General features: G+C 42.2%; 1 protein-coding gene across 1 annotated transcript; it reads left to right on the forward strand.

Moving 5' to 3' along the window:
- Nucleotides 1-132: 132 nt before the first annotated feature.
- kdm8 (lysine (K)-specific demethylase 8) lies at nt 133-10,964 on the forward strand. The gene is made up of 7 exons (XM_063216901.1): nt 133-1,144; nt 1,819-1,991; nt 2,350-2,482; nt 2,630-2,677; nt 5,791-5,940; nt 6,288-6,380; nt 10,582-10,964. Exons 1-7 carry the CDS (start codon nt 683-685, stop codon nt 10,744-10,746), a joined length of 1,224 nt encoding a protein of 407 aa, XP_063072971.1. The 5' UTR covers nt 133-682; the 3' UTR covers nt 10,747-10,964.
- Nucleotides 10,965-11,690: the final 726 nt, after the last annotated feature.

Genomic DNA, 11,690 nt, shown 5'->3' on the forward strand with positions numbered 1-11,690 from the left:
CAGCTGAAGCGCGTTGATAATTCCTAGTGGGCTTCCGTAGAGTGTTGTCACGGTAACATTTGTATGCGACGGAAGTAATACACACGCATCACGTTGTGAAAGTTGGACACAAACTACAGAAACCACTGCGGTAGAGATATAAAACTGTATAAAACTTAACCCGTGAATTGCACTGATTTTAGAATTTATAGCGTGGCGTATGGTATGTCTCCTCTTAATTCGCGGGCAGTAAAGGAGGGTGCACCTTGCAAGCCCTAACATGGATTTCAGCTAGCTTCTACATGCTGCTATGTAAACAACACTACACATCTACTACACCAGCGATTCTTCTGTGGTCAGTCTGTGTGTGAAATGTAACTCTAACAACCTTGGCTTTAAAGTGTTTTCGTTTGCTTTGTTTACATTCAGTGAAAAGGTCACTAAGTATCTGTCATCATCTCAAATTTTTGACTGGTGCTTTCAGTTTGGGTTTCTGGAGAGAGTTCAAGTTTTCAAGTTTTCCATGTTCATTAAACACAATAGTTGTTTACAACCTTATTGCAGGAGATCACGCATTGTCTCAAACCACTGACTTGTCAAGTCAATGTCTCAAACCCTCATTAATTAGGTTCAAAGGCCTGTCTAAAGCTTCTTAGACCTCTTAGATTTTCTTGTTATATGATAGCCACTCAATGAACCAGTTATGGCCCAAGTGTGGCCAGACATACAGGTAATCTTTCCTCTAACTGAAGTTGAGCTTAATCTGAACTTCAGTGAGAATGTGGAGCTAAGTCTAGTGTACATTTTGAAGCAAGCAAGGAGGAAGCTTTATGACAAAAATGGAACAATTGGGTCCTGGGCTGAGATGGCTCAGATGGTTCTGGACTTCTCTTGGGAGAAGCTGAACACTGGCACTTGGCGTGATGTGGACAAGGAGTGGAGACGTGTCTACTCCTATGGATGTCTCTTCAAAGTCACAGCGCTGTGTTGTGGAGAAGTCAGTCAGATGAAGGTTGACGAGGCCATCAAAACCTGTGACATGGGACTGCTGATGGGAGCTTCTATCCTGGATGATGTCCTGCAAAGGCTTGTACGGGTGTTGCAGAACAAAGCAACGGCATGGAGAAGCAAACACTCGGAGCCTGGTATAGAGCCAGAAAGAAAGGTTTGTACATGTCACTCTAACTGATGTACAAAGCACATAACTTACCGGTAGCATAATGTTTCTAGATGTCTGTGAATATTCTCATGACAATGATGCTGACAGATGTTTAATATATTGAATATTGTGTGTTCTTATTGCATTGCACACTGTGTGTGTGTGTGTGTGTGTGTGTGTGTGTGTGTGTGTGTGTGTGTGTGTGTGTGTGTGTGTGTGTGTGTGTGTGTGTGTGTGTTTCTTGTCTTGTGTGTGTGTGTGTGTCTTGTTATTGAATGTGTCAGAGAAAGAATGTAAAATCAGTATGTTTGTTTTTACTGCAGTGTGTGTGTGTGTGTGTGTGTGTGTGTGTGTGTGTGTGTGTGTGTGTGTGTGTGTGTGTGTGTGTGTGTGTGTGTGTGTGTGTGTGAATGTCTTATAGATATGATTAGTTCAACTGCACATTGAAACTGGTCAAATGTGATTTCAAACTTCTGTGCTAACCCTGTTACATAGATTTTTGACATTAAAGTACACCTGACTTGACTTGAGGTCATAGTCCGTCTTGGACACAGTGGAATACTAGACTAGTGGAATACCGGTACTTCAGATTAATCCAATGTTTGAGGGTTTTCATTTTTCGTTTTATCCACCAATACATTAAAGTCTACATTATGTTCTTCCTCTCTGTGTCCTTTCAGAAATTCAAGAAAGAATGTGATCCTGCACCTACAATCGATCCAGCCAAAGCAGTGCCTAGGATTCACTGTCCATCTCTGGAGCACTTTAGGACAGAGTTTCTGGACACTCTCAGGCCTGTTGTCTTGGAGGGGGTTGTTGACCACTGGCCTGCCTTCAAGGAGCGCCCATGGAGGTATTTGCAATAGTAATCATAACAGAAGACATTCGGCCAGCCTGCTTGGCGTACTTTGTTTGCCATTACAGTAGTGAAAGGAAGTTAACTGTAATATCTGCATAGTTCCCTTACAATTTCATGTCTGTCTATTTCACAGAGAACATTTTTCACTTTGGTTTAAGTACAAAGTCGTGACACTGGCATTCTGACTCAAAGCTTGCTTTTTCTGTGTTTTATCATAAATACGAGTACATATTTGTACTTATGGTATATATACTTTAAGTAAGGCTACCTGCTGTACATGTCTACTGTATGTGTGATTATCTGTTGGTGTTGGTGCTAACATGCATATTTTTGCGCTGGTTTGTTCTGAAAGCGTTGATTATTTGCGAGCGGTTGCTGGATGTCGAACGGTACCAGTGGAGGTAGGCTCCAGATACACAGATGAGGCCTGGTCACAGACTCTAATCACTGTCAGTGAATTCATCGACCGCTACATTCTCAGAGAGGTACGTTTCTCTTTTTACAACCATTTAACTCACCTTCATGAAGTACGGTAGTTGTTGTTAATACCGTACTTTGCTGTTTATGTATAAACGCAGTGGGGTTGGAGTTCGTGAAACGTGAATTTTCTGATTTCTTGCTCTCGTTCACAGGGCAACACAGGGAAAGGATACCTTGCACAGCATCAGCTCTTTGATCAGGTTTGGACTGGCTGTACCTTTGATACATACATTGTTTGGACGTGATTAGTTGCTTGTTCAGAATCCATTTCCATTTGAAGTACATTTTAAGTTTTCCATTGTGTGCCTTTGATTTTGCACTGAACATACAGTTTGAATGCAACATTGTTGTTATTTCCCTCTTATTGAAGATGCACTGTATAGGGTGGTGGCAAGAGAAGGTATTGCAACTATGCAGTTCAATAAACAGTGCTGCCTTTTGCCAAATTTAATCTTTGCATGAATATTTACTTAACGATAAATGTATAGTATGACCAAATTACAGTAGGTCTTGCAGCTAAATGTCTACATCTGGACATTCAAAATGGCAGACCATGGAGAAGATCCCCCTTCTCATTTTCCCAGTCATAATGAATACTTAGAATTTGATGGTGGTGGTGGTAAGTATTTCTGAAAAGATAACATTTGTCAATGGGCAGCATAAATTCTGGAAATGAACTACTAAAAATGTTGCACACTGCACCTTTAACCAAAGTGAATTCAGGATTTCATTTCCATGTGATTGTCACCCTTAATTGTGACATGGATTTCAGTCCGATTGTGACTACTTAAAGGGGCATTCCACCGGTGGAGACATGAATATGTATTTAAAGTGGGTCATATATGTAGTAGAATAGTAGCATAAATTTCTAATTTGGTGCCTTCTTGACGAGAAAAGGCAGAAAATGAGTTTTTAGTGCTTGTGGATTTGTGACAACAATCCCCATAATGCATTGCAATGCTCAAGTTCCACAGGCCACACCCTGGCAGCTCTGCCAGTGACTTACTGGAGCCTCAGTAAGTGCGATCGAGTTGTTGTCAACGCATGCATGCGCATTTAGACAGCAATGCACGCTGGATGAAAATGTTGCATGACGGTTAGATTTCCTGTCAAACTTCGAAATTTCGTCGATGTTGCGTTGACGAGGTGACATGTCACATGGTGTCAAACTATCGCGGGATGAATGCGACTGCAGTCAGATCTTGCAACCTCTGAAGTTGCTTATCCCCTTCAACGCTCGTCTGCGGACTGCCTCCGAGGTCACGCGCCCATGAACTGGTTGGTCAACAACTCACTCATGTGTGTATATGGGTCTTGTCTCACACCTCTACACAAGTTTGCACTGGTCCCCACTTCAGCTCCTTCTCACTGCCTGTCCCCCCACTCCTCACATGTGGTGTGTTAGTAGAGCAAACCGGTGCGAGCTCATAGTCTCGTTCATATTTGTGGCCGACTGTAAATGCGCTGTATTTAATAACACCCACATCGTGACAACAAGTTCTCGCTCACGCCCTTCGTCAATGTTGATCGACAGCAACAAAGTCGTATGGGGCTAATGCCAGTGATTTCAAAAGCACCGGCACACTGATCTGTGATAGGTCTGTTTGCGCATTGGGTCCAACCCCCTATGGGCGGGGTTGAAAGGGTGGGAAAAAGGCTTGTGGTCTCAACACAAATCCGCCTCTCTTACACTTCCTCCTACAATGATGCAAAACGACGATTTTTACATCATTGTAGGAGGAAGTGTTAAGAGGTGAATACGGATTTCTCCTGTCTCAGGGAGAATTGAGAGAGTGTTGCACGACCATTCAAAAGTATGACTGGGTGTCTAGCAATGGAAAGCCTAATGCAAATGGGTGGAGTGTCCCTTTAAGGACCCTGATTCTCCAGCAGTCTGCTGCTCAATTATCAACAGTGTCCAGAAGAGCAGGTCAGCTGTTTTGGTTTGCTGCCCAAAATGTTCCATTTTAAACAAGACTGGAAAACGATGCAGTTGGTTGGAATTTCAACTCCATTTGGTAGATGCCACTACAGTTATGTAATATTTATTTTCAGATGGCCAGCTGGGTGTATTTAATTACTTCATTGTAGCTGTTCTGTTAGTCCAGACTAGGTTTTGCTGATGTTGGTAAATAAGATATATTGGATTTAGCTGATCTCAAGTTTCCATTTGCTTTGATAGGATTCTTCCGTATAGGAGAGGAATTATTATGCAATAAGTATGGCTGCACAATGCTGTGGAGTGCATTCCCATTATTTCAGGATGCCTCCAGTGTGGTTTTCAAGCGTGTGTGTCAAGTATATTTTCAGTTTTCATTATATGCATTTTATTTAGCACTGACTATTCAGTTTGGACGCCACATTATTGTTATTTCCCTGTTTATAACCAAAGGGTATTCAGAATTTTATGGTCAGCCTTTATTGTGTGAGACCTGGTATCCATCTTTCTGTGACATGGATTCGAGTCCAGGTTTACGTGATTACTTGGGCCCTGATTTTCCACCAGTCAGCTGGTCAAATCTCAGCATTTTCCAGAAGATCATGTCAGCTGCTTGGTTGCTGCCCAGAATGTTCAGTTTTAAACGTACACTGGAAGACTGGAAAATCATTTAGCTGATCTCATTGCTTTTGGAGCATTCTTCTGTAGAAGATTAGCAGCACAGCTTGTTATGCAAGAAAGAAATATACTGTAGCTGCACAATGATGTCAAGTGCATTTCCATTGTCCTTTTTACTTCATAATGCCTACCGTGTGTTTGTCAGGCGTATGCAGAAAAAAGCTTAACTCAACTTACCCCTCTCTACACGTACAGCTTTAGTTGTTTAGCTGTATAGCTGTAGGAGTTTCAGCCTCAGTGTCTGAGTGCATCTAATTGGAATTAAGTACAGGGCTCATGTTGACGTCCTGCAGTGGCTAGTGTTATGGTTTGGCAGAAAGAAGGGCATAACATGTCTGCTGATTTTTTACCTCCCAAATTTCTGCAACCAGAAAAAGTAAAAGATGATTATTATAGTCATAGGTGTATTCATATATGTGTTCATTGGTGACATGGACATTAACTGGCATTGCAGCCTAAGGCAGAACATTTCGAATTCAGAAAAATCACCACAACACGACTGATGGAGAACCATCATTCTATGTACGAAAAGCACGTAGAAAATGTATTTTGGAGGTAGCCTCCTGTATGTACGTTTCTGTAAATAGACGTCGAACAAAAATGTCCGCCAACAACAACAACATCAGCTTTCATAGAAAAGCACTGAGTGAATGCCGCCTTGAATGTCATATAAAATTATAGTGGTGAACTTTTTAGATCCCGGAGCTGAAAGACGACATCCGTATCCCTGACTACTGTTGCCTGGGTGAGGGGGAGGAGGATGACATCACTATCAACGCCTGGTTTGGACCCGGAGGCACTGTCTCCCCTCTGCACCAGGATCCGCAGCAGAACTTCCTGGCCCAGGTGCCTAGTGCCTCCCAGAATAACCCTCGTCAGATAGATAGAGTTGAAGTTGGTTGGTGTGTGTGTGTGTGTGTGTGTGTGTGTGTGTGTGTGTGTGTGTGTGTGTGTGTGTGTGTGTGTGTGGCGTGTGGCGTGTGCGTGTTTGTGTGCTTGCGTGCGTGTGTGTGTGTGTGTTCGTGCATGCATGCGTGTGTGTGTGTGTGTGTGTGTGTGTGTGTGTGTGTATGCACTTGTGTGTGTGTGTGTCTGTTTGTGTGAGTGCGTCCGTGTGTGTGTGTGTGTACGTGTACGCGTGTGGGACGGGATGTTGTGGTGGTTGCCTCAGTGTCTTGTCCCCTGTTTGCCAGGTGGTGGGCAGGAAGTACATTCGTCTGTATTCTACTGAGGAGACGGAGCGGCTCTATCCCCACCAGTCCCAGATGCTGCATAACACCAGCCAGGTAGGGAGGGCTCTGCCCCCACCAGTCCCAGATGCTGCATAACACCAGCCAGGTAGGGGGGGCTCTAGCTCTAGCTTCCTCTGCCCCCTTGCCTACATATACTTATATAATCATGTGTCTTTTTTATTTGATGCTATTAGTACTTGTCACTTGTTTATGCAGTCTGATAATGGATAAAGAGTGATACACTGTGAAACAATACACATACAGTGAAAGCGAAAGCGAAAGTGAAAGCCCATTGGGAAACTCCAACTCCCATTGTCATTGTGACACAGCACTCCACAGCACACAAGTGAACACTGCACACTGTACACAACGAAATTGCATTCATGCCTCACCCGTGCAAGGGGGCAGTCCTCAGTGGCGCCCCATGGGGAGCAGTGCGGTGGGACGGTACCATGCTCAGGGTACCTCAGTCAGGGAGGAGGATGGGGGAGAGCAGTGGTTGATTACTCCCCCCACCAACCTGGCGGGTCGGGAGTCGAACCGGCAACCTCTGGGATGCAAGTCTGATGCCCTAACCGCTCACCCATGACTGCCCGGCAGTATAATACATACTGTAACTGAAAGATGTCAGGCGTGGAGGCAAGAGATCAGCCTACATTTACAGTTACTTTACTTACTTTACTTTTATTTTTTCAGGACATTGCACATAAATGAACATATACATACATATATGTAAATGTGCCAGATTATAGCACTAGTGCTAATTTCCATCTGGTGTCCAAGAAGTTTGCTTGTACATGGCCATAACAACTTTGAGGCGTTTGGTCATTTCAGACATAAATTATTTCTTGCTTTCTGCCACGCGCATCAGAGGAATTAAAAATGCATAATGAACAAATGTTCGTCCAGTCTAGAGAAGTACAGCGTTAATTTCAGGCTGGACTTGCTTACACACATACAGTTTACATTGCAGTGCATAGTCTGAAGTCTCCATCTCTAACATATGTACATATATTGAATTGAATATAGTTCATAGTCTAATTAAGAAGTGTTTTCCATACATAAGGAGACCATTATGTGAAGCAGCACCTCAGATGTCAGATATCAGGTGACTTTGTCCCAGCCTGCCAAGACCTGTCAGCGGGCCTGATGCTACTCTGCCCGTGGGAAACAATCAGAGGCGATTCTAGGGTCAGGTGGGGCCCCAAGCGAAAATTCAAAGGAATGAACATTTGAAATAAAATTGGCACTACTGTAGTAAAGCGTGAGCTGTTATTCACCATCCATGGGCTTGGGGGCCCCAAGCGGCTGCCTGCCTTGCCTGGTGACAAGATACTCCTCTGGAAACAATGTCAAGGCGCCTGTTTTAGTGAAGTGAAAAGCCCACCTCCCATTGTCATTGTGACACAGCACTCCACTGCACCCAAGTTCACACTGAACACAATGAAATTGCATTTATGCCTCACCCGTGCAAGGATTTAGCGCCCAATGGCGCCCGAAAGGGAGCAGCGCGGCGGGACGGTACGTCAGTCATGGCGGAGGATGGGGGAGAGCAGGTTAATTACACCCCCACCCCCCCCCACACACACCAAACTGGTGGGTCGGGAGTCGAACCGGCAACCTTTGGGCTACAAGTCTCACAGCCTGAGGGTGAGGCATAAATGTGAATTATGAATTCATAAATGAGGTCTCATGGGTGAGGCATAAATGCAATTTCGTTGTGCTGTGTGTAGTTTGCACTTGTCTGCCGTGGAGTGCTGTGTCACAATGACAATGGGGGTTGAAGTTTCCCAGTTGGCTTTCACTGCACATAATTCTGAGCCAGGAATTTAGGATAATATGTCTTCCAAATAAAAAAGAGCAGTATTAGTATACTTTGATAATCTCTTCGATTTGACAGACAATTTTATTCAATACTGTGTCTTTTTTGCAAGTCTGCAATTAATGTTTTTTCATCTTTTGCCCAATAAGGGGGCCCCTGACAGGTAGGGGTGTAAATCACAGCCTTCATGACGATACGATACGGTATCAATTTCTTAAATCAGGGATTCGATTTTTTTTGATACTTAAGAATTCCCCACGATACAATGCGATTCGGTTCAATTTTGTCCAACTACTTTTCCACTACTATTTTGTTATGGAGCTAGGGCATTGCACAGGGGCCAGCGATTCGATTCTTTTCGATTCTTAAAAATGCCCCACGATACGATGCGATTCGATTAAACCGGCCGATACTTCCGATACATCGATACATTTCGATTTTATTCACATCCTTACTGACAGGTGGGGGTGCCTAGGCTGCAGGCTGCAGCCATATTTAGCCTGTGGGGACCCCCTGGCAGGTGAGGGGCCCCAGGCTGAAGCCATATAATAATAATAATAATGATAATAATAATAATAACTGTATTTGTATAGCACAATTTCATACAGGACATGAGTGATTCTACGATTCGGCTGCGCTTTTAAGTCCATGGATTTTATTTGCCAATTCCACTAACTATTAACTACATTCAATGATGTTTTGGACATTAGCACACATTTATCTTTCATATAATACAGAAAGTGTAGACATGGCATTATTTCCCTCAGCAAGAATGAATATTTAATACTGGTTTTGGCCGTTTTCATACCGTCCTGTTTTCCAAATGTCAGATTCAGTCTTCATATTAGCATGTAAAGAAACTTGTTTTGCCCAAGACGATTGCAAATGTTGATTCACAGTGATCATCATAATATGACAAAACTGTCAGAAAGACCACTGTCCTTTCCATTATACATGAAATTTGCCATTTTGTGTGTGTCCACGAAAACTGTGTTAATCGTGTCACGGTTTGAAACCTCCTCCATAAATCAGTAATGGTTTGGTCTTAGGCCATACGAATAACATCACGTGATGTCATAACCTCTTTGACAGGATATGGGAAGACTTTTTGGTAAGTTTTGAGCTCCATCCTTCCATAATTTAATCCATTCTTTTTCATGTTCTCATAGCGGGAAAATTGCCTGTCCACTGTGTTATCAACATATTCATAAGAATCTGAATTAGAAATCACATGTAGAAAAACACAGATAAAGCACACAAATACATGAATTGATTAAGGTGTTGTGGTGGAACTTCTGAGGTCCTCAGTTAACACAACACCATAAAAATGGCTGAAATGTCAAGCCGTGTTACCGTCAATGGTGTTACAATTAGCTATGACAGTTGAGGAGGAGTATGTTTTTGCCAATTTATCTCCATATTGACAGACAAACAAACAAAATAATTTGTGTTCTAGGGAGATGGGTTTGTCTGCTCTGTTTTTTCTCCTAAAAAAGTGCCGACTTGTTCTCCTGCACTGTTAACCGTAACACAGTTGAGTAACACGGTTGACTGTTTTGAATTGTTTTTGTGCTATTGATCCCCTATGTGTTGGAAAAAATCAAACACTAGGGCGAACAGACACTAGGGATTATCTCTGGAGAAGGAAGTCTTGTGTAAGGAGGGTGACTAAATTCAAATCAGACGTTGCAGGGATTTATAATGAAAAATGTGTCAGTCTGTATCACAGTGAATCATAAAATCCTACTTATGAAGCTCAACAATCACATTTTCTATATCAGTTGCACAGATTAATGACAACATTATTGCTAAGGGACATAAGCACTTTCAAACGTATGTTGTTTCAACTCTGTAGTTTTTTTATTTATGTTTGAAATGACATAGTATTTGTCCATAACACTGTTGACAAAATAATCAAGCAAATGTTCGCTTTCATTAGAGTATTTATCAAATGATTTAAGATTAAGCTTGGCCATTTGTTTGTTTGGAAACTTAAATATATACACTATGTAAACATCTAGGTCATTTAGTTGAAAAAAAATACTGATAATTGACATTTTGCATTTGCCAAAAGCGTAGGCGAATCGTAGAATCACTCACATGCAGCTCAAAGTGCTTAACAGACAGATTAACAACAATGTTGAAATGAAGTAGAAAAGAAAGAAAAAAAAGACTAAATAGAAAATGTAAGTAAATAAATAAATCAATAGAAGTAAAGTAACATAAAATAAAGGAGCTGAATTAGAGGAGATAAGTAGAAATAAAATATTCAGAGAATCAGAACCCCCTGGTGGCAACAGGGGTGAGGATAAACTCTCTTTTTACTTGATTTATGTTTTTTTTTTGTGAGGACCCCCTGGGAGGTGGGGCCCCCTAGGCTGCAGCCATATCTCGCCTGTGCGTTAACCAAGCCTTGCCTGTGTTGTTTCTCAGGTGGACGTGGAGAACCCTGACCTGGCCCTCTTCCCTGACTTCCTGAAGGCCTCCTACCAGGAGTGCGTCCTCCAGCCTGGGGACGTGCTCTTCATTCCCCTCCAGCACTGGCACTACGTACGCTCCCTGGAGCTCAGCTTCTCCGTCAGCTTCTGGTGGTCATGACAGGTGGCACATGACACCCGTGGACACTTGGGGCACATGGGGGACACATATGTAGGGATCCACATCATGTGCATTAGCAGCAGTTTGGGTGCTGCTGCGCCACAAATGGGGAAAAATCTGAGAGACACTGAGACTCAAGACTGATGTCGTCTAGAAAGCTGTACTGAGAAAATTGCTATTTTTGTAATATTTATAATGGGCAATAAAAAACATTTCATGCAAAGTAATGCAGGAATTGAGTACATATCTATTATCTATTATTTATTTCTGTACATATTCTATCATTTCCGTTGAGAGGAAAAAAAACGCAGCGCTAGATGTGCCTACTCTGTAGTTCTATATGTTCACTTAATGGCCTCTAGATGGCACACTGGGTCCTGCAAGCAGCAATCTAAGACATGGGATTTGAACCCTTATTTAGCCCACTTTTTAAGGAAATGTATCAAAACAAACTAAGTTAAAATGGGCCAAGTAGACTAGTTTGACTAGTGCAACATAACACATAACATTGTTACGTTTGTTAAGATTTAATATACCATTGTGAAGAACACTAAGATTATTATATTATATTCATCTTCACCCCTTCACCCAGAAATTAAATTTAGCCTCTTCTTATATAAATCAGCTTAGAAATAACATGGTTATTCTGTGTGAACAAAATTAAAATTTAATTCCAAGCACCGGATCTGTAAATCGAACCACCACTGACTGTGCTGTGTAATGTCACCTACTGTGGCTCATCAAACTGAACTGTGTTGTAGAAAACACTGACGTTCTTTGTGAGAAAAAAAAATCTACGAAGAAAATGTCAGAAGGATTATTTTCGTTTGGCCTCCTTGTGAATGCAATGAAAGCAGGAAGGAACGAAACCTCGATTAGGGTGTTAAATCAAGGCAATCACCTCCGCTTACGTAGATAACACTTAATTATGTTAATTAGAATCA

Source organism: Engraulis encrasicolus, chromosome 2, assembly GCF_034702125.1.
Source record: "Engraulis encrasicolus isolate BLACKSEA-1 chromosome 2, IST_EnEncr_1.0, whole genome shotgun sequence".
NCBI lineage: Eukaryota > Metazoa > Chordata > Actinopteri > Clupeiformes > Engraulidae > Engraulis > Engraulis encrasicolus.